This window comes from Gorilla gorilla, chromosome 1, assembly GCF_029281585.2.
Source record: "Gorilla gorilla gorilla isolate KB3781 chromosome 1, NHGRI_mGorGor1-v2.1_pri, whole genome shotgun sequence".
Lineage (NCBI taxonomy): Eukaryota > Metazoa > Chordata > Mammalia > Primates > Hominidae > Gorilla > Gorilla gorilla.
The window spans coordinates 206,606,925-206,629,923 of NC_073224.2; the positions used below are offsets into that span (position 1 = coordinate 206,606,925).

Here is a 22,999-nt window from a genome sequence, read left to right on the forward strand (position 1 = left end):
CCCCGGGCGTCCCTAACCCGCCTTCCGGAGGGCGCGAGGCGGGGCTCGCCGCACAAAGGAAGCGCGCGGCCCGTGTCCGCCCCGCCCCTCCCGCGGCCCCGCCCCTCCCCGCCCCGCTCCCTCGCCCCGCCCCCGGCGGAGGCGGCCGCGGGAGCCGTCCCAGACTCGCCGCATTGTCTCCGCGGCGGCTGCAGCCCTCCAGCGCCCGCCGCGCGCGCGCGCGCAACCCCGGCCGCCGCCCGCGCTCCCGCCCCGGCCTCGCGCCCCCGTCCCGGCCTCGCGCCCCGGCCGCCCTTTGTTGACGCCGGCCAGGCCGGTGCGGTCGGATGCGCCGCGGCAGCCCCGGGCCCCGGCTCGGAGGCTCCCGGCGGAGAGGAGGCGGCCCGCCCGGGCCCGGGACCCCGCGCGAGTCGGCGCCCGGCCGAGGGGCTGCGTAGGCCCCGCCCGGCCAGGCCCAGCCGGGCCCTGGACAGGTCAGTGCCGGGGCGGGGGAGGGGTTCTCGCCAGTAGGGAGGCCGGGGGCCGCGCTCGCCGCACTGGAACTCGGGCACCGCCCTTGGTGCCCCTAACGACCCGGGCCTACGCGGATGCCACGCCGTGCCAGTCGCGGCTCTCGTCCGCGCGGCGCCTGGGAGGTGCCCTGCTCCCCAGCCTCGCTCGCCTGGGGAACCTGCGCGCCCGTCGCCCCTGGAAGCCCTGTGTCACCTCGGCGCGCCGCAGCTTCCGCGTCCCCAGGCCCCGCACACCCCACCCCAGCCCCAACCTAGGACCGGCCTCCCCGCCGCTGCGACTTCCCTGGAACGGACGGTGCGTTCGGGGGCGAGACTGCTGGCATCTGCCGTACTTTATTGGTGGTGGACTCCCTATCTTGGAGGCGCCTGCGGCTTCGCTGGAGAGTTTTGTTTTTAATCTAGTTCAGGCTCACGAGGTTTTTAATTGGATGGAAAGGGACAAGCTGTTCTGTGTCTGTCTTTTCTTCCATTTTTAGAAGAGCGTTTTCTCTCCTTCCTATGCCAAATGAAGGTAGACTATATTTGTTGCTTCTTTACATTAAAATCGGGATTTGTGAGATTCTGTATTTAAACTGAAGTCCACAGACAGGGAAATAATTGGCCCAAGGTCAGGTTGCAAACCAGTGGCGAAGCTACCATCTGAACTAAGCCCTGGGCCCCGTGTCCGATACCAGTCAGTGCCCTGCTACGGCCCACCCACCCGTCTTCCATAACCTGAACTGATCTCACCCACATACTTTCGGTTCTGAACAACTTTCCTTTCCTTCCTACTCCATACCTACGATATGTACCTTCATGTGCTGTGTACGAACACACTCTTTTCATCTTTTTCTTCCCTTATAAATCAATGACAGCCTTCCCCTCGGATATCTCCCGTGTTTGATCCTTAATCCCCTCTCCATTAGCATATTGGGCCCAGAGGATCCCTTGCAAAATAAGCTACCTACCTAAATCCATCATATGTCCCTGATTTTTCTAGGACAGCCCCAATTTAAACTATTCCATCCCATTGTCTGTCAGCCTGAGTATCTCCATTTTTGGTTTAAAAAATAATGTCACTTTGTACCACAGCCTACTGACCTGGCCTTTTCCAGCCATTTGGCTCTGGAGCATAACTGGGTAATCCAATTATCATTCACCTGGGATTTTTCTTCCCCGCCTGAGTCAACCCAAATGTTGGAACTGCCAGGATTTCTAGGTCAGCATGAACATTACAGGCTAATGAGGCAAGGAAATTCCTTCTTGCTCTTGTATTTCTTCCCACCTCCCCCACCCGCCCATCTTTTATTCTGGTACAGGGCAACAGACCTGTGGCAGACCCTATTGATTAGGATTTAGGTTTAGGTCACAAGGGATGTAGGGCTTCCCATCGTTTTGACTTTAGAACAGAAATAAAGTACCTGACTGTGTTGGTTATCGGGCAAGAGGCTGTCTTGAACCTTAAGATAACCAGCACAGCAAAGTAGTTCTGGTTTCATTCAGTTAGATTTAACATACTTTTATTTGGCTCCCATTTTAGGTAAAGTACTGCCCTAGGCACTGGGGAATATAAAAGTGATTTTAACAAATAGCTCCCAACATCTGGATCTACATTTGGGAGTATTCACCCTTTCTAACCAGCTGATAAACTGTGTTTTCCACTGGTGATTTCTCTGTACCTAAGTTCCAGCCCCTGCAAGGCGGGAACTGGGGCCTCTGGCTTGGCTCACTCACAAGGGCGGGCTTGTTTCGCAGAAGGTCGGGCAGATGGGGAGTGGTGCTCTTTTGGCACCTGCCCTTTCCAGGCACTCTTCATCACATGAGCTCTGCTTCTCAGCCCACCCAAGATCTGTTTCCAGGCTCGTCCATGCACACAGGGAAGAATAGACATCTTTTTCCTCCAGCCTGAATCTTGAGAAAGGGGGTAGTTTCTTAGTCCTTTCTGTTGTACTTGAGTCGGTTTCTCAGTTGTCCAACTATGTTTTCCCTCCTGTTTTCACCCCCTTCTTTTTTCCCCCAAACTGTTCTTTACTGACATGTGGCACAAAGGTGCTTAATGAATGTTGGTGTTTCATCATGTCCCCACCTCCTGGCCCTTTCCACTCTCTTCCCAGGTCCTGGGTTAATTTTTAATTTACCTTTGTCAAGCTCACTCCATATATATTATTTACTCTTCCCTCTAAGTAAAGAAGGACCTCCAGCCCCTTTTCCTTCTGTCACAGTCATCATTCTCCTGGCTGTGGGTCTCATCATCTCATCAGCCATTGTTTCTGCATTCTCTGCCTCCTTCAGGGAAGGAGAGCCTCTTAGGAAGGCACTGTGCTGCTTCCCCTGACATACCTGCTCTGTCATTGACTTTCTAGTCTAAGCGGACTGACCCTGAGATTTCTCTTCCTGCCACCAAGCCCTTCCCTCAGCTATGACCCTGTGCCTGTTCCTTGCTCTGGCTCAGCCCCAGAATCCACTCTTTTTCAGACCACATCCTTTTTCCTGTGTTACTCATTTCCTGTCTCAGATACTTTGGATCCCTTGGTTCTGATCTTTCAGGGGGAGAGGGCATGTTAAGAGGAGTAAGTAGATGGATGATCTTACACAACTGAACTCTTCTTACCTCTGGCCTTGTATGCTCTTACATAGGCTGTCCCCTCTCTACATTTTCTTATTTAAGGAAAAACACAGAACATGATTATTGTCTCAGAATTAGGAACCCCTACTGGTGTGCTCGTAGGTGTCTTTTTGTCTACTTTTCTCTATTGTGAATGTGTAAAGGGGATGACCTCACTGCCTTAGACTCTTCCCTTAAGTCTCTGTCCTCCCTTAGGCTGTGGACCTCAGGCCAGGCGTTCAGTAACCATTTGCCAAGTAAAGTTCCCCCACCTCCTCACTTTCATCCAGCATGGATCAGCAAGCCAAAATAAAGTTAAAGTTTAAAAAACCTAGGGAATAGGTTGGTGACTCCAGTTCCTGTAATGCTGCTCATCATTAGTACGGTGTTTACCAAGAGTTTTTCCCTCTTCTTGAGTCAGTCTAAATTTATATTAAACTTCTCCCAGCTGTTCAATATTTAATCTCCAGACAGATTTAGTTCCAGCCATAGAAAGATTCTCTTCTGAAAGGACACCTACTGGAGACGAGAGTAGGGAAATGAGAATGAGGAGTCTTCATAATTGATAGTTTCTCTTTTATTCCCTTTGTTTTGTGCCATTGTGCTACTGAAAGATCATCATGATGATGACTTTCTGTGGTCAGGAGGAATCTCACAAAAGTGGTTGTAGAGAGAGGCTTTTGTGTACCCCTCAGGAGACTGTCCTGGAGTGAGGTGCCCCTCTGAGCCTGCCCACCCTCCCCACCTGCCCCCAGTCCCCAGCCCTATGGGAAAGCAGGGTGAAAACTGACTGCGTTAGGCAGTCTACTCTGATGGGGACTTTGTGCCAATGACAGAAATGGCTCTCTCTTTGGGGACTTAACACCTTGTTTCATGGAACCCAAAACTGAACTACCCCTCAAGATGGGAGTCTGAACACATAGATTTATGCTTTAAATGTTTTTAGGGCATGGTTTAAACTATGAGTCACCAGTTAAAACCCTTTTTGAATATGTTTTCTGTTTTAAAAAAAAGTTGCCTATTTAAGATAACTACTTATTCACAACTCAAACAGAGGTAGGCTTCACTTGAAGCAATGACTTATTTAACATTTTTCATTTGAATTACTAGCCACATCAGAACACTGATTTGATATTTCTAAAGATATTCAGAGGCAAACCATCTTTAATTCTGCTTTATGATGTGGATATTTTGGGAATTGTTAGGGAAATAATCAACCATTTGCATATCCAAGACATAATTATTACAAATTCTGGATTTTTCCCCATCAGTAACAAAAGTCCAGTATAAATGACATGGTCAAGAAATGGGCTATTTTATCATAGTCAAGAATTATACAATTTAGAATTACTAGTTTTTGAAGAAAAAGTATGCTAAGGAACACAGCATATAATTTAAGTCCTAAACCGTTGCTCTGAGATTCATTGTAAGACCATGTAGACCAGCATAAAAAACTTCAAGGTTTTTTTTGTTTCCTTCTCCTTCCAAATTATTTTTATAGTTAGTGAAAAAGGATATGCTTTCCTGTTCTTCCAATTTCCAAATGATATTTAGGTAAGTCCAAAAGAAGAGAACATTCTTTCTACATCTGGTAAAGACATGACTGCTGTTAAACACAGATTGCCAGTGCTCTGAGATGAATCCAGATGTTGAAGAGAGCCCCAGTTTGCTATTATGACTTTAAAACATAAGCAAATATCTGTTTTTTTCAGATGATTGTCTTCTTAGCAGTGAAATTTATTATCATTTGTATTAAGAAGAGATGACTGTTAGATGCCATGCCATAACCAACTCTTCTCCAGTAGATTAGGAGGACCAGGCCTGATACTGAATATTGGAACTGTTGGCAAGAAAATGAAAGTTCGTGACTGCTTGAGTTATTTTTAAAACTCTAGTTGCATGGCTGTTATGTCTCAAATACTATATAATTATCCCTAGTTACTGGTATCTTTAGCATATTTGAAACCATCCATATGTGACCTAAAGCCACACAGCTATATTAAGACATTTTTGAACAATCAAAGCAAATGACACTTTAAATTAAAACAAAACTAATATGAAGCAACTACTTTAAAAAAAAAAATTGGGACCAGGCACGGTGGCTCATGCCTGGGGGGCTGAGGCAGGAGGATCACTTGAGCGCAGGAGTTCGAGACCAGCCTGAGCAATATAACAAGACCTCGCCTCTACAGATAATTAAAAAAAAAAAATTACCTGGGCATAGTGGCACACGCCTGTGGTCTCAGTTGCTCAGGAGACTGAGGTGGGAGGATCACTTAAGTGTGGGCAGTCGAGGCTTCAGTGAGCCATGATCGTGCCACTGCACTCCAGCCTGGGTGACAGAGCGAGACCTCATCTCAAAAAATAAAAAATAAAAAAATTTGATTAAATCCACATTTTGAGGCCTCCAGTAATCAGTATTAATCTGTTCTGTCAGTTGACTGGTGGCAAAATAGGGTGACCAGAAGCTTAGACAGTGGTTATAAGGAGGAAAGGAGTAATGTTTCCATGAGCAGAAATGATCAATAGGACTGATTTGCAAGGTATGTAGTATGTGGTCCGTAATATAGACAGGACAACTGAGGCTTAGCGTTCCCTCCTCCAGTCTCCCCTGACATTTATCTAACAATATTAGTGATGCTGCTATTGATAACCAAAAAAATAGTCATCATATTGGGGAACATGGCTGCCTTTCCCTGTTATCAACCTGAAAATAATTGGAGAGTTTACTAAACATTTCTAGATTTCTTTTGTAAACTGGTAGAAATCCATCTTCCATGAGTTTATCTTAAACTGGGTTTATTTTTAGCCTTTTAAACTAATTTCTTTTCATAAGCTAAATCATCTGGCATTACAAGTTACATAAATTTAGTATTTTCTAAGTAAAGCAGTGCTTCCTTTTATTTGTCTTAAAGTTAACCTTTCTTTTGGTTTCTAGGGTTCTTCTGCACTGTCTTCTTAAAACCCCCCTTTATGAAAAACTGCATAGAATCTGGTGCTTGTCTTCTTGTCCTTTAGATTAATAGCCATTGAAGGTGACTTGAGACTTTGCTTTGCCCTTTAGGACAGAAGCATTTCTGTTATGTTGCAGTCACAGTGGAGGTAACATTTCTTCCTGAAGCCTGACCTCAACAGTGCAAGGACAGGACTCCCGACATAGACCAAGACGTCTGAGGAACACAAACCTCAGATACCTCAGTTTGGGCCACGGAAAGATTAGCCCTGCTCTGGGGCTGTAAGAGGCCAGACTCAGTGAAAGAGTGAGATTAGAATGATTTCCTAATCTTCTCACAGGTCTCAGTGACGTTGGCACTCCTGTGTCCAAGCTCAGCCTAGTCCAGTGTGTTGTGCCTGCATTACATTATTTAATCCTCACCACAGCTATATGTAAGACAGATATAAGTACCCCATTTCACAGATGAGGAAAGAGGCCTAGAGTAACTTGCCCAGCATTACAGGATAGGATTTAAGCGTAGAGTCTTTTTTTTTTTTTTTTTTTTGAGACGGAGTCTTGCTCTGTTGCCAGGATGGAGTGCAGTGGTGCAATCTCGGCTCACTGCAACCTCCGCCTCCAGGGTTCAAGCAATTCTCCTGCCTCAGCCTCCCGAGTAGCTGGGACTACAGGCACTCGCCACCACACCCAGCAAATTTTTTTTTTTTTTTTTTGTATTTTTACTAGAGACAGGGTTTCACCATGTTGACCAGGATGGTCTCAATCTCTTGACGTCGTGATCCACCCGCCTCAGCCTCCCAAAGTGCTGGGATTACAGGCATGAGCCACTGTACCTGGCCGCCTAGAGTCTTTCTAATCCCACAGTCTTAACTGCCATGTAGCACAGCTTCTGCGTGTATTCAGTGCCAGGCATTTTACATATATAATATTTACTGAAACCTCCCAGACAGGTAGGTAGTATGAGCCTCGTTGTTACAGATGGAGAAACCAAGACTCAGAACAGGCAGTGAGTGCTTGAAGCCACACAGATAATCAAAGGTGGACCAGAATATGAGTCCAGGTCTGGCCCCCAGAGCCCATGCTCTTTCTACTCTGCCATTCTTCCTTTTATCTCCCCTGATCTTAGTGTCTACTGTAGAACCTCTCCCATTGGTTCTAGACATTTTGCGTTTTGAAATCATAGCATGGGCCGGAGCACTATGATGTGAGACTATCTGGGAGCCCTCAACCCTGGCATTGGATACCAGTGGACTGGCCTCCATCACCAGGGTTAAGTAGAACTCTATGAAAACTCCTCCCTGACTCCCTGCAGCCAGGGCCAGCTATTATTCCCTGGTGTGTTGACCTGGTGGAAGTCACTCTGGTCCTGCAGGTGCTGCTGCTGAGTTTGAGCTCAGGCCCCTCTTGCAGTCCTCAGCCTGTGGGCTGGGAAGCGTTCAAGCAGCTGTTTGGAAATCCCCCACTGCTCCCGTTGTCCTGAACTGCATGGGGTGGGGGGAGGGTGGCTGTTCGCTCCATTGATTCCTTCCTGCATAGCTGGGGGTGGCAGCTTGGAGCACATTCAGCTGTTTACAATTCAGCTTATGTACACTTTAGCTGGGGATTGTGGGTGAGTCAGAAGGGCCGTTCTCTTTGCCTGTGTCCTGAGAGACAGCATGAAAGTCAGCTGTATGGTAATGGCTGCCAGCAAGGGAGGAGCCCCCTCCCTGCCAGATGCCTTAACCAGAGCTGGTCAACACAGATGCTTAAAATCCAGTAAGCTCTCCAAACCTTTCAACCCAGACCCAGCAAGAGCATTTTGCAGTGACGCTGAGGGCAAGGCTGGAGGGTCCCCTGGCTTGGCCTCTCCTTCATCCTGCTGGCCAGCCCCCTGCAAGGAACTCAGGTGTGGATCTCAGTTATCCGCAGCCAGTGACCCTCCTGTGCCTGAAAAGCTCACCAGTTTTCTCAGCAAAGAGCCCCACAGGGTCCTTCTGTCACTGCTGTGCCTTCCCTTCTCTGGGAGAGGTTCTTCAGAGGAGGTGCTTCAGAGAGGTTCTTCAGGGAGCCACAGCCTGCTGTGTCAAGGCAAGGAGTGAGTCCTTGTCCCTTTGACAGCTCTGCCCTTAGCAGATTTGAAAAGGCTGCAGACATTGGATGTTCCCCCTGCCTTCTGGTATTCAGAGGACCCCAGGTGGGAAGGGTCTATAATTTTCCCACCACTAAGAGTTCATTTTGTGCATGTTTTACAAGATACTGTCTTCCAAGTAAATGGCATTCGTTCGTTTTATTCCAAAATGCACACTTTTACAATCTGTACTTGAGACGCACACGTAATCAATGTGTAAATTCGTTGTGGGGGAAATGGGTCATCTTAACAACTGACCTCATTTTAGAATTTGGGAAACATGGTAACATGATATTAAATAATAGCATGTTTTGCCCTCCTAAAGGTATGTATTATGTGCTGTTTCCTTTTCGGCTTCTTGAGATATTGAATCCAGCTTGTGCGTCCTGATTAACTAGATTCAGGGATCCTGCTTAGTCATCCAGGAATCCCAATTTGGGAATCACTCATCTAGATCATCCTGTGCTTCCCAACCCAAATGCTCCAGCCCACATGTGATATCTGGCCTCTGCCTCAGAAGGTCCCAGAATACAGTTTACATGTCTTGTCCTCTTTTCCCAAGTGCCCTCGTGCTATCCACGGCTAATCAGCGCAGCCCTCCCTCCACCTGTGTGGCCCACCCGGAAAAGTCTAAAGCACTGGGTTCTAGTGTGGGTTCTGCCACTGCCTGTGTCCAAGCTCAGCCTAGTCCAGTGTGTTGTGCCTGCATTACATTATTTAATCCTCACCACAGCTATATGTACGACAGATATAAGTACCCCATTTCATAGATGAGGAAACAGGCCTAGAGTAACTTGCCCAGCATTACAGGATGGGATTTAAGTCTAGAGTCTTTTTTTGTGACCTTTTGTGACCTTGGGCAAATCACCTCACCTCTGAGGCCAAGTTGCTTCATCTAGGACATTTAAGATGTTAAACTCAGGGCCTTTCTAACTTTAATCCTCTGGGATCTAGTGCCCTGTGATCCAAAACAATCACTACCCACCCCCTCCCCCACCCCATCCCTAAATTGGGAGGAAAGCAATCTGTTTATCTGAGTCAAGTAATTCACAGTAAAGTGTGAATGACTGTAAGATGTATACTTGCATTTTAAAGAAATTGTTAACCAAATGAATCTCTAATTGATGGACTCTGTCAGGGTCCCAGATAGAGCTCAGCCTGCTTGTTCCCCTCCCTCCTCCCCTCCTCCCCCCAACTCCCTCTCAGTCATTTTCCTACCCTTCACTTACCCCGCCCTGGGGGAAGGTGTCAACAAACAGGTGTTTGTGAAATCTCTTGCCTTCCTCACTTTCAGTGGCATTAATTTCTTTGGGGGCCCAAATATAACCAAATAAATTGTAAAGCGTGGCCCCAGATCTTTCCATGAGGACTGGGCACTCTGTCCTCAGCTTACCGCACTGCAGTACGGCCTGTTGCTTGGACCAGGTATGTGCTGTGTTTGCTGCTGTCTCCTGGATATGGTTTAACTGGGCATCACTCTGCAGTGCTCCACTGAGGCGGTTCTAGAGCAAATGGTTCCTTGGGAACCCTGTAGAGACCACCCTGGCCACATGGCTGGGCCTGCTGAACTGAAGCACAGTGAGCGTGACTTCAGTGCTGGGGGCTTGGAGAGTGTGCTTTGGGTTTTATAGGTGACCTTGTTTGCCATTTGTTGAGCAGAATTTGTTGTAAGAAAATGAGCAATGTTATCATCTACTCTGCTTCTTTAAATTCTTTATTCACTTCATGAGCTCTGTCATACTCCTACTGCAACCAAACAGTAAATAGAAGTCTTTTAAGTTAAAATACATACTCCCTTCTCATGATAAGGTGGAAATCAGCCATTGACCAAGGTGAGGGGGTAGAAGGAAAAGCTCCGTTTGGTCTCCATTGCCTTTGAAGCCATGTCTTCAGGCTATCTTAGGGTCAGATAGAATGAGTGCTAGGCCATCTGAAATACCTGTTGCAGATGTTAGTACAGATTGAGCATCCCAGATCCAAAATGCTCCAAAATCCCAAACTTTTTGAGCACCTACGTGATACTCAAAGGAAATGCTCATTGGAGCGTTTCAGATTTTTGGATTTGGGATGCTCAACCAGTAAGTATAATGCAAATATTCTAAAACCTGAAAAAATCCAAAATTAAAAACACTTCTGGTCCCAGGCATTTTGGATAAGGGATACTTAACCTGTACTAAGCTGTATTCCAGTATAACAAAACAAAACATTAGCACTGGCTCTGAAGTGGCCCAATTGTGCATAACTGGCACCAGCCTGACGTCTGTCCTCAGCAGGCTGGAGAGCCCGTCAGCTCTGGACATCAACCCACTGGTCCTAGGAGCCTCCCTGCCTCTGCCTCTAGAGGTCATCCTGCCTTGCCAAGTGCCTGGGTCTGGCAAAAATGTTTCAAAGGGGACAGGGAATTCAGAGGTCCACCTGTATCTCTTTTCTGTTGAGGAAATCCCCACTGTAACAGGAAGACATGGGCCAAAAAATAGCTCTTATTCGTATCTAGAAATGCCGCTCCGGTAGGCAGGTACCACCAGCCTAGCTGCTCTCAAAACATCATAGCTTCAGAAAGCAACTTGTAAATCTCAGCTAGTGCCAAATTGTTTATCTTGGCACTAGGCAGCCCTGTATTCTATATGTAGACAGTGAAGACTGAGATCATGGATGCCACACATTCCAGTTTAATGGTCATTAAGCACCTATCATATTTTGGACATGGGGTTAGCCCCTGAAGATCTCGAGGTGACTGAGTGAGTGGTAGCCTCCTGCCTAGAGAAGTCTGCTCTGCTTAGGAGACGTGACCAGTCCCAAAGCAGATAATTTCACAAACAGGAGCTGAGTAGTCCTTCCTGTTTTCTCCCACCCCTGTAAGGGCTGTTTGTACCAGAGCCTGTGAATGAGACCAGAAATGAGAAACAGCCTAGAAGTTGAGACATACGTTAGGCAAGACTCCGTGGAACATGCTGCTCTGTTCATTCTGACCGGAATACTTGGCCCTTTGTGGTCAGTGTCAACTAAAGGCCAAGATTTTACCTCCCCCTTCCCCCACCGAAGCCTGGCTTTACTCCCCTCCCCCAGCCTCTCCCACCGGCCTTATCCTGCCTCCACCTTTCGGTTTCAGGTGCCTGACTGTATACAGGCATTTGAGACCTGTGGGAATGCCGGGCAGCACTTCTTATAGCCTCTGAACTGGTCAAGGGAATTGAGTAAGGAACCAAATTCAGAGTATTTCTTTGTCTCTTTTATCTGGCCTCAGGGCCAGCAGGGCAGGTTTCTGCAAGTTTCACTGTTAAGCTGCTTTCCCCCCCAAAGGCCGCAAAGCAGTCTGGGAGAGCGGGAAGCAGATTAAATTAATCTCAGTGTGCTGAGCTTGGCAGGGGGCGAGATTGTGTTCGGTCATTCCAGGAATAGCCCAAACTCCTTTGTTACTAAAGCAGATGAGGAGCTATTGGCCTACAAGATGACTGCAAAGCGAAGTAGCTGTGAACCTTTGTATATTCATAAAACACTCTCCCATCTGTCCCTTGGATTCTGTCTCTCCTTTGATCTGCCCTGGGTTACAATGGGGAGTGGTAGTTTCTAATGTGGTGCAAGAGTTTTTTAGTGTGTTCTCTCTCTTAACAAGATCTTTTTTAAAAAACAACCTCAAATTCCAAAAAGTTTTGCTTCCCAGAGTTAAGCATTGGCTCTGTAGCCTTTGAGCTGGTGACCATATCTGCTCACGAATGTATCTGGCATGAAGACAGACTCTGACCTCAAGAGTGATCTTCTGTCTTGCAGTGAACATTAATAGGCATAGATCTGAGACAGGAGTGGGGGATGGAGGCAGGGAAGTCAAGCAAGGATAGAGGCATCCCACAAAAGACAAGGTCAGAGGGGGGCTGTTTTCTGATGACTATCAGCGAAAGAGGCAGGAGGTGGGAGTGATCCCAGAATTAAGAGGAGAATGGATTAACTCCATGGAGGAATTCATTAAACTGAAACAAGGGAATTATTACTTTCTACCTATGCTCTCAGTCAGAGATGTGACTGTCTTTAAAGCAAACACAGAAAACCAAAAATCTTACCAACCAGATCTCTTACATGACTACACCTGACAGATGATGCTTAGTATTAACTAGGTACCTGATGTTAAAAGATGTAGGCAGAGAGGGCCTAGGATGATTACGAATTTGTAGCCTTTTTATGTAAGAAATACCTGAAAGAACAGAAGGGCTTTGTCCTGGAGGAGAGAAGACTGTGGTCATGAGTGACATCCTTCATGACACCAGGAGCATTCTCAAGCATTTTCTCGTAAGCTAGCATGCACTGCCTTTCACTGGTTCATTAGTCCTCACAGCAGCACTCTAAGGTAGGCGTAGGATCCTTATTTCACAGCCAATGAAGCTGAGGCTTAGAGAGGGACAATGACTTGCCCGCAGTTGACTCAGTGATAGAGACCAGTCTCTAAGCCAGGTCTAAGCCTGTGTCTCTGCCTGTTAGACAAATCTGATTGGCCTTGTTCTCTGTGAGTTTAAGGAACAGAACGAGGATAACTGGGCAGAAATTAATAGAAAGACAGATTTTGGGCTCGTTATATAAGGAATCACTAATGAGCCGTCCAAGGTGGGAACAAACTGCTTCCAGAGTAGTGAGTTTCTTTGTCGCTGGAGGTATTCAAACAAATGCCAGAAAATCATTGGGTGGGCATATTATAGAAAATTTTCAAGCATTGGTAAGAGAAAGAACCAGACTTTCCAATCCTATAATTGTATAATCTGCAGTTCATTAGACTCATCAGGGAATATTTTACCAGGCTCTAATTGGGAGGAAATAGCCATCATCTAAAAAACAAAATTTTAGCTTTCATAGTAATCTTTCTATGTTAGTAATTCATTTTAAATAAAATAGATGTTTCTTAGCATATGCAAAACATAAAAGCAGAGAAAATGTATGTGTGTAAAGGCAGACTTAAATATTTAAAATTTAAAAGCACACAAACTTAATTTGATTGAATCATCAACTCAGTCCTCCTAGTTATTCATAGATTGTGAGGGAAAGGGGTTTTTTCTAAGTTCTCAAACATGGATGTGAGGGCCATCTGGCTGCAACACCTGTCACCCCATTGATCGGCAGAGTTGACTCCGCTGATCTGGCTGGCTAGGCAGGTGTCCCCTTCCTCCTTCACTGATCCATGTGCGTCCCTCCTGAACCAGCAGCTGGGTCAAAGAGGACGACCATCCTGTAGAGGAGGGCCGTCCCTCAGTCAAGGGCATACGAGTAGCTGCCCTCCCCTGCTAGAACTTCCAGACAAGCTCTCAAGTTCTCAGACACCTTTGCAATTGGAAAGACTAATTCTAAAAGAAAGGAAATGTTTCCATCTCTACAGAAAAGCCAAAGCTGTTTAAAAAAATTTTTTCAAGTGAATATAGGCACTTAATGGAAATTTTCTAACTTACTGGTATAACTGTGTCTCAAACAAAAAAAAAAAACTTCATTTGTCCTTTCTCTTAGATGGCCCCTGCTCAGCTCAGAAGTTTATTATGTAGCTGAATTATGGAGGACTAAGTACTAAAGACATGAGTCATAGTCAACTCTTGTTCATTAAAGGTTTATCCTGGTTTAGTTAGCATTAGAACCACCAGTAAGAACATGAGCTTGAGGCTGGGCGCGGTGGCTCATGCCTGTAATCCCAGCACTTTGCAAGGCTGAGGCAGGTGGATCACCTGAGATCAGGAGTTCGAGACCAGCCTGGCCAACATGGTGAAACCCAGTCCCTACTAAAAATACAAAAATTAGCCGGGTATGGTGGTACGTGCCTGTAATCCCAGCTACTCAGGAGGCTGAGGCAGGAGAATCGCTTGAACCTGAGAGGCAGAGGTTGCAGTGAGCATAGGTCGCACCACTGCATTCCAGCCTGGGTGACAGAGTGAGACTCCATCTAAAAACAACAACAACAACAAAAAAAACATGAGCTTGAGTGGACCAAGACCCATTATGAACTAGTCATAAACCACCTTTTCTTCCCCCCCCCGCCCCCGCCCACCAAGATAGAGTCTTGCTCTGTCGCCCAGGCTGGAGGGGAGTGGCGAGATCTCAGCTCACTGCAGCCTCCACTCCTAGGTTCAAGCAGTTCTCCTGCCTCAGCCTCCTGAGTAGCTGGGATTACAGGCACGCACCACCATGCCCGGATAATTTTTGTATTCTTAGTAGAGACAGGGTTTCACCATGTTGGCCAGGCTGGTCTTCAACTCTTGACCTGGTGATCCACCCGCCTCGGCCTCCCAAAGTGCTGAGATTACAGGTGTGAGCTGCCATGCCTGGCCCTAAACTACCTTTTCTCAAACGTGTCTGTTTTGACTTTTCCATACTATATAATTAAGCACAAAGAATTCCTATTCTGTGGTGGTATTATGGATCTTTAACATGAAATATGAGCATCTTCATATAAAGTTTTATGCAAAGATTACTTAACAAGTGTGCTGAAATCACTTTTAAAGTATATATCACTCATACCTCACTGGGCTATGCTTTATATTAATGGACTTGTTGCAATAAAGAAATGGCTTTTTCTTTCTTTTGTTTTCTTTTTTAGGAAGTTCCAGGTTAAAGGCAGCCTCAGCTCACGGGGCAGTTGGTGGTGGTAGAGAACAGCCCTGGGAAGGGGGCGGGAGAGAGTTACAGAAGTGAGGAGATGAAGTCTTGCACGTCTAAGACAATGAGACAGCTCATGAGAGATGCTGTTTGAAGTGGAAGAGAGGAAGTTCACTGTCGTGTGGTTGTGTATAGGCATGTAATCTCACTTTCTGGAGCACTCTGTTAGGTCTTTTAGAGGAAGGCTAGCAGGCCCATGGGGAAGGAGAATTAGGAAAGGTTGTCCACAGAGAGACAGAGGATCTATGATTTGGTGAGGATCAGATTAGATAAGAAGCTGACATCTGGGCATGAGGACTGATTTTGAGAGCACTCAGCTCAGCAGAAACAGCAGAGAAAATCTCAGCTCTGCCTAGCAGCCTTCTTAGCAGAGAAATGGAATTTCTGCATATTTCAATGCACTGACCCCAGATGACCAGTCTCTGAATAGTCAAATATACAATGATAGCGTTTACTTGGGGTTCAGCACCCACATTCCCTTGGCATCAATTTCTGGGGTTCAGTGTTTTGACATTTCACAGGGCTCTTAAAATCCCTCCTCTAAGGAACCTCGTAGAAGCTTCTCTTTATCACACTCAAAGCCCTATACCTAGCTCAGCTTCTTGTCCTGGTTTTAGATGTCACCTTGAATACTTTTCTCCCTCAAACTGAGTATTAACCTTATTTGTTCAAATCAGTATCGACCAAGGTCTTAACTCCTCAAAGACAGAATTCCCGTCTGTTTAACCGGGTTAACTGTTCATAGCACGGTTGGGAAATGAAGAAACACTGCTAGCTGATTAGCTGCATGCGTTGTTGTGGAACTGACTATACTCATACTTGGTGATGTGTCCATTGAAACTGTGCCACTTTTAAATGGGTCACTGAGGGGAGGGGACTGCTTGGTTTGCATTGTCGCTTGGCCCCACGGTAAAAGCCGGGCGCAGTTTGAGTCCTTGCTGTCCCTCCCTGGGCGTGGACTCTGGCTCTGATCTCCCCTGCTTTGTTTTCCTACTCTCTCTCGTGCAGAGACAGGGCAGGGCATTGTTCATGCACTGACCGACCTCAGCAGCCCCGGCATGACCTCAGGGAACGGAAACTCTGCCTCCAGCATCGCCGGCACTGCCCCCCAGAATGGTGAGAATAAACCACCACAGGCCATTGTGAAACCCCAAATCCTGACGCATGTTATCGAAGGGTTTGTGATCCAGGAGGGGGCGGAGCCTTTCCCGGTACGGACTACTTCTTTTCCCCTTTTTTTTTTAAGTATATTTTGGATGTGTCTTAGAATATTTTTACATTTCCATGTAAAATTTCTGAAAATGTGAACAATTTGCTCTTTCCTTGCTAACTTCCTCCCCCAAAGAATACAGAGCCATTTCTTTCTAGGATTATCTTTCCAAGGTCCAGAAGAGGGGGGTCAGTGATCAGGAATAATTGACAAGACCCTTGAAGTTTCCCACACAAACTCAGGTGTGTCCCTGCCTGATGATGTGTGAACCCTTGGTTAAAAGGGAGTTCACTGTGGGATATTTGGTGAGAGATGATGGGTTTTGGGAAATTAGATTTCATTGAGTTTTGAATGCCAAAACCTCTGAATGGCAAAACTTCGGCCAGTTAGGAACAAAAGGAATTGCACAGAACAGAATTCTCAAGATACGTATATCAGAAATGAATGTGAGGAAACAGGGTCACAACCTGAAGCTTGTTTTCTGGGGACAGAGCCTTGAAAGGGGAGTTAATGAGATTGAGGGGCACTCAGAAAGGTCACGATGGAAGCCTAAGACTAACAAGAAATATCCAAGAGCCACGAAGATGGGTTATTGACCAAAGCACCCAGAGCTGCTTCTGTGCAGTGTGCACTGGAGACAGTGGTGCTGCCCTGTGGTTGTGGAGGAGCCCAGAGCCAGGGGCACACCAGCCTCTGTTCTGATGAAAAGTATCTGGCTGTTGGAGAGACACCTTTCTGGGATACCATCTGCCTTTTCCTCATTCTTTGGTTCCATGAGTGGTTTGATTAGTCTGCAGAAGACGCGGAGCTTGATTAACTGAGATGGGTGAACTGCTCCTGTAAAATGCCAAAAGACACATAGCTTCTTGTCTTCTTTCCCACTGGAGGTTGTCCAAGGCCAGTGGCAAAGAAATCTGCCTAGAACACCTTAGCTAGAAGTGGCTCTCGCTCTGTTACATCCCTTCCCTGTTAGACTGGGCCTCCTAGAGTAACACTAGAAACCACCTGATCTCATGGAGTGGAGGCAGATTGCATAGCACCCCCAGCATTGCCCTAGAGTCGGTGCCACGTGACTGGCTACCAGGCTGCCTAAACACAGGCCGCAAAAGGAGATCCAAACGCGTAAATAAGCTGCTCTGGGGTTCTGACAACTGAGAGAGGTCACTGGCTCTGTGGCCCAGGGTCTGTTTTTTCCTGCTGTCCTCTGTGGCGGCCTGTACCTCTGGCTTGGGTCAGGCATTGGGGTAAGGTGGAGAACAGTAAAAAATCAGAAAATGGGTGCTGAGTCTCTCTCTCGTATGTACAGCCTCACACAGACTCCGCTCTGTCCTTGCCTGGAGATGCGTGGGTACTGGGTCTTGGTGCTTGATCTGGCACTGTGGGAAACCTGATCTCAGCCCTTAGACTCTTACTGGAATAGACATTTTCCTAATCTCCTGAGCCATCCGTTGGTCCTGGACAGAAGCCATCCCTGTACTTTGCCCATTAGCATCTTACCTCGTGAGCCAACCAGCAAAATAGGGCCTTGAGCCCAGCACACTTGGATGATGACATGGGGGAAGGTTTGAGGAGGGCTGGCCTCTGTGCCTGGATACTTTATACGTGTAATTGTGATGAGGATGGATAGCAAGGAAGCCGCTCCCACCTGACCCTCACGGCCTCCATGTTACCTGTCCTCTAGGTGGGACGCTCGTCCCTGCTGGTGGGGAATCTCAAGAAGAAGTATGCACAGGGGTTCCTGCCTGAGAAACTTCCACAGCAGGATCACACCACCACCACTGACTCGGAGATGGAGGAGCCCTATCTGCAAGGTGGGCATCTCAGACCCTGAATCTCTCGGCCTCCCAGCGTGGCTGGAAAGGCAGGCCTCACACACTTCCTCTCTCTGTTTCCCCAGAGGAACCCTGAGCCAGCGAGTCTGTAAACATTTCCCCCAGCACCTCCTCAGCCTCCTTCCCTCAAAAAGAGGGATAGGGGAAATCAGGGGAACCATGTGTCCTCTGCTCCCCCAGTCCCCCTCCAGCCAACCACAGGATCCCAAGAATGGCTTTTCCTGTGGGAATCATTGGCAAGTTTTAGGCATGACTGTAGGAGTGGCCCCAGGCAAGTCCTGCCCTTCGTCCCTGCCTTGAGACTGGGGCCAGCTCTGGGTCACAGCAGAGACCAGGCAAGGCTGCTCTTTCCACATGAAGCACTGACAGGGCTGCACAGCTGCAGGAGCGTGGGCTCCTGAGGTCTTTTACTGGGTCAGCAGCCAGCTGCATAGATCAAGGTGTGATGATGCCAGCGGAGCAGCTGTGACAGCATCCAGAGTATTTCCTGGGGGCTCCTGCTTTCTGCCACAGTCATTTGATGCTGATTCTTCCCCACCTGTGTTTTGCCTCAGACTCAGACCACGTGGAAGAAAAAATGTCAAGTATACAAGGGGCATCCCCAGACACCCTTGAGTGCATTCCAGGGGTGAGAACCACTGGCATTTTCCACGCTAGAATGCTGCTGTATGTCACAGCTGTGGGAGCAGGAGGACCAGGCAGGATGGAGTAGGGAGGCCCCACGGTGGGGCTGGCCACAGTCCTGCAGGAATTTCTCATTCTCCACCCTACCCATTTCTATACTTTTCAGAATCCAAAGAGGAGGGTGCTCCCCTCAAACTCAAGTGTGAGCTCTGTGGCCGGGTGGACTTTGCCTATAAGTTCAAGCGTTCCAAGCGCTTCTGTTCCATGGCTTGTGCAAAGAGGTGAGTGGCCCCAGCCCCCTCCATTTCCCCAGGACTGCACTTTATGTCCCACCTCCTGCCATTAATAGTCTACCCCAGGAGGTCCATAGGGGTGGCTTCTCCAGTTTCCTAGTTCCTTGACCCACCTGGAAGCAGGATGGCATCCCTAATTCAACAAGCACGAGAAGCCAGAACCCCTAAGAGCAGGTGGGAGAGAGCAGCGGGAGTCCAAGGAAAAGCCGCAGTGCTTTGGCTCGGCCGGCCCTCCTGGGCTCCATTGGCACCCATTCGCCTTTCCTAGCCTTGACAGCCCCTGACTTGTTAGGGTAAGCCTTGCCCAGAACCACAGCTATAGTGTTCCCTTGGTGAGCTCTCGCCCAGCATAGATCACTAATGGTCATCATAAAAACCACTGTCATTTCCTGAGAACCTGCTGTGTGCTAGTCACTGTGCCAGTCAATTGATACGATTATCTCATCTTCAAAATAACTCCCAAGACAGGTATTACTACTGTCCCCTTTATACAGGTTAGGAAGCCAAAGTACAAAGGAGTAGTAGTGCCTCAGATGACATAGCTAATAAGCCATGGGCCTGGGGATTTAAGCTTGTCCAATTCTAAAGCCATGTGTGGTCTTTGTACCACAATGGAAGCAGCAGCTGACCTTGAAGCCCTGAAATCTCAGAAGAGAAGAAATCTCTAGGTCCCAGACAGAGGTGCTCTGCATGCCAAGCTAGAGTTCAGCTATCTTCAGCCCTCATTCCCCTCAGGCTGTTGGAGCAGCCAGGCCACTCCCCAGCAGGACAGTGGACAGTAGTTTCCCGTCACAGGGTAACATTTATAGTGGAATAAGTCAGGTGTGAGCTTTCGCCCTGGTCCAAGTCCAGGTGTCTCAAACATTTTACAGACATTATCTCATGTTGTAAGACCAGACCTAGAAAGTGAGTGGTATTACCCCCAACTCCAGATAAGGAAACGGAAGATCAGGGCTTAAGTGACTTAAACCCAAAGTCACACAGCTGGTAGTTAGTGATGGAGTTAGGATCTGAACCAATAGATGGACTCAAAATTTGTCAGACAGCTTGGCTGTGCTCATTCTGCCTACGGCCCATAAGCACAATGACTACTGTGACATCCCGTTCCCGTCCCTGAAGGTACAACGTGGGATGCACCAAACGGGTGGGACTTTTCCACTCAGACCGGAGCAAGCTGCAGAAGGCGGGAGCTGCCACCCACAACCGCCGTCGGGCCAGCAAAGCCAGTCTGCCACCACTTACCAAGGATACCAAGAAGCAGGTAAGAGACGGGCAGAGCCTGAAGCTCCATCCCCACAGTCCCCACAGCTTCCCTTCCATGGCCCTCGACACCACGGTCCCCTCCAGCTGCCGACTTCAGCGCACTCTGCTGTGCTCTCATTCCTTGTAGACCTGTCCAGTCGAGCCTTCTGCACCCCACTAGGTCCCTTCATTTAGACCCATGGGTGCTTACAAGGTTCCCTGCCCCCTTCCGTGGCCTTGCCTCAACATCACCCCACCTTCCAGTTTGCCTCCATCCTTGGCTTCTGGGGCCACGGAAATGGGGTCTCCCCTGGGCTGCTCAGGTAACCTCCTGCCTTACGTGGAGGGCTGGGTGAGAAGGCAGCCTCCACCCTTTGTTTTGCCACCTTTTTGCCTCCCTGAACACGAGAGCACAGAGTTCTTGAAGGTCTCTACCAGGAACATGGGTATTCAGTCATTAAATATTTTTTAGCACCAGCTGTATGCCAGAAACTCTGTTAGGCACTAGGCTCTAAGGACACAGTCTCGCCTTAAAGGAACTCCACAGCGTGGTGTGATGTTTTATAACCTTATGTATAATTTTGCCTGTTGTTTTTGTCTTAAACCTCCTTAAGAATGGTCCAAAGCTGTGTACATACAGAAGAAATGTTACATGCTATTTCAAGTGGCTCTGTGATCACCTCCTAGAACTCAGAGCCCTGCTTTAAAACTCATGTTTAGAAAAAGATAATTGCAGTATTGTGTGGTAGACACTACAATACTAAGAGGGACTAACTCTGCCTAGGGTAGGAGACAGGACAGCATGGAAGATGCTGTTAGATCTGGGAACTCAGATGTGTAGTAGTAGGCCAAGTAGAAAAAGGAGAAATACCTCCTTTGTTCATCACTGCTGCTAGAGATGGTTTGTTCCCCCATCCTGAAGAAAACTCTCTGCTCCCAGCCAACAGGCACTGTGCCCCTTTCGGTTACTGCTGCTTTGCAGCTAACACACAGCCAGGAAGACTCCAGCCGTTGCTCAGATAACTCAAGCTATGAGGAACCCTTGTCACCCATCTCAGCCAGCTCATCTACTTCCCGCCGGCGACAAGGCCAGCGGGACCTGGAGCTCCCCGACATGCATATGCGGGACCTGGTGGGCATGGGACACCACTTCCTGCCAAGTGAGCCCACCAAGTGGAATGTAGAAGACGTCTACGAATTCATCCGCTCTCTGCCAGGTAAGGCCCTTGGAAATTCCATGTCTCCCCGGAATAGCAAGGAAAGAGAAAATGAGAGACCCTCCCACCACCAGGAGGATTAGGTAGTTCAGTTAATGACTCAGGTTCAGGAACTGGGGTGCAGAAATGAGTGAGATGAGCTCCCTGCCTGTAAGAGCTTGCTTATATTCAGCATAGAATGCAAACTATAAATATTCCATAGCTGTAATTCTGTATATTTTCTGGCATGGGAAGTGATCTGTGTGAAATACAGAGATGATAATATAATTAACTGTGTCTCTCTCCTGGGAGAGATTAGGAGGGGAGTCAGGTAGAGTGTAGGATATGTGTCAAGAACATCAAAATTAAGAAAATAGCCAGGTGTGGTGGCTCACACCTATAGTCCCAGCACTTTGGGAGGCTGAGGTGGGAGGATTGCTTGAGGTCAGGAGTTTGAGACCAGCCTGGGCAACATGGTGAGACCTGTCTCTACCAAAAAAAAAAAAAAAATTTAATTAAGAAAATGTAAACTAAATGACAGTAGACAGACAAGTATGCCTTTGCTGGATGGAGAGACTGCAAGAGGGCGCACATGCAGAGGCATGAAGATAGGGAAGTCTGTGGTATGGCCAGACATGGCACAGAGCCCTGCGTGGTGGAGCACAAGTGGTGGTGAGGCCCAGGATCTAGGAGCCAGCTGTAAGAGGCAAGCCTTACATCATTCACAGATGCCTTCAGTGGGGCCTGGATGCATTACTGTTTTTCTGCCAGTCTCATACACCGACCAGGTCAGGTATTCATGGCAACCACAAGCCTCTTTCTCAGAGACTGCAGTGTGGTTTAAGAGCACAGACTTCTGAGTCACACAGAACTGGGTTCAAATTCTGGCTCTGTCACTTAACCTAGTATGTTATCTCTTCATCCCCAAAATTTTTATTACACAGTTGCTGTGGGTAAGGAATTCAGGAGTGGCTTCCTGGGCCGTTCTGCCTCAGGTGTCTTATGAGGTTGCAATTAAGATATCAGCCAAGGCTGAGGTCACGTGAATACTGAAAAGCTGTGGGATCTCTTCCAAGGTGCCTCACTCACGTGATTTGCCCTGGGCTGGCTGTTGGCAAGAGGCCTTGGTTCCTGTCTATATGGGCCTCTCCAGAGGGCTGCTCGAGTGTTCTCATGATGATATGCATGGCAGTGGGATGCCCCCACAGGTAGGGATCCAGGAGCGCAAGGTAGAAGCCACTGTGCCCTTTATGATCTAGCCTCTGAAGCCACGTACTGGCATTTTCACAATATATTTTTTTAATTACAATTTTTCACAATATCATCTTATTGGTCACACAGGTCAGTCTTACTCATTGTGAGAAGGCATGAACTGGGAAGCAAGGATTATTGGGAGCCATTCAGAGACAAGCCATGTAGTTCACCATGACCCCCAGAAATTTGTGTTCCTTCCTCATGCAGAATACCCTCACCCCCACCAAATCCCCGACAGTTTGGTCCCATGACAGCATCAGTTTGAAGTCCAGGCTGTCATCACTGAGGTGAGATGAGGCTCCTGGGGTCCAGTTCTTCAAGTATAGCTCCTCTCAGTCTGAAGATCTGAGAACTAGAGAGAGAGGCTATCTGCTCCCTTCCACAAACGCAATGCACAGTGGGACAGCCATAGGATAACCATTACAGACATGCCTATCCAAAAAGGGAGAAACAGGGAGCGTACAACAGTCGCTGATCCATTCCAGTTCCGAAATCCGCTAGGGTTTATGGTGGCATTTCCTCAATTGGGACTCAAAGCCTGGGAGTGATTTCTGTCTTGGCTCTGCCCTCT

The 22,999-nt window shown here is 47.8% G+C and overlaps 1 protein-coding gene and 1 non-coding gene across 11 annotated transcripts in view; both read left to right on the top strand.

Annotated features, from left to right (window-relative positions):
• The window catches only part of PHC2 (polyhomeotic homolog 2), a 107,836-nt gene that overhangs the window by 81,362 nt on the left and 3,475 nt on the right, over nucleotides 1–22,999 (top strand). For 7 of the 10 annotated variants that reach the window (XM_055391190.2, XM_055391199.2, XM_063700549.1 and 4 more), the window contains 5 exons: nucleotides 15,786–15,988; nucleotides 17,669–17,798; nucleotides 18,610–18,724; nucleotides 19,856–19,997; nucleotides 20,919–21,195. In XM_055391190.2, the coding sequence (XP_055247165.2) occupies nucleotides 15,786–15,988; nucleotides 17,669–17,798; nucleotides 18,610–18,724; nucleotides 19,856–19,997; nucleotides 20,919–21,195 (867 nt within the window). Of the gene's footprint in view, nucleotides 1–167; nucleotides 474–712; nucleotides 808–14,718; nucleotides 14,913–15,785; nucleotides 15,989–17,668; nucleotides 17,799–18,609; nucleotides 18,725–19,855; nucleotides 19,998–20,918; nucleotides 21,196–22,999 lie in introns of those variants that run through there. The other 3 variants (XM_031013904.3, XM_031013906.3, XM_055391213.2) reach the window with 3 other exon arrangements.
• On the top strand, nucleotides 17,532–17,642 carry MIR3605 (microRNA mir-3605). The gene has a single exon (NR_106449.1). It is a non-coding gene; the product is annotated as a microRNA mir-3605 (primary transcript).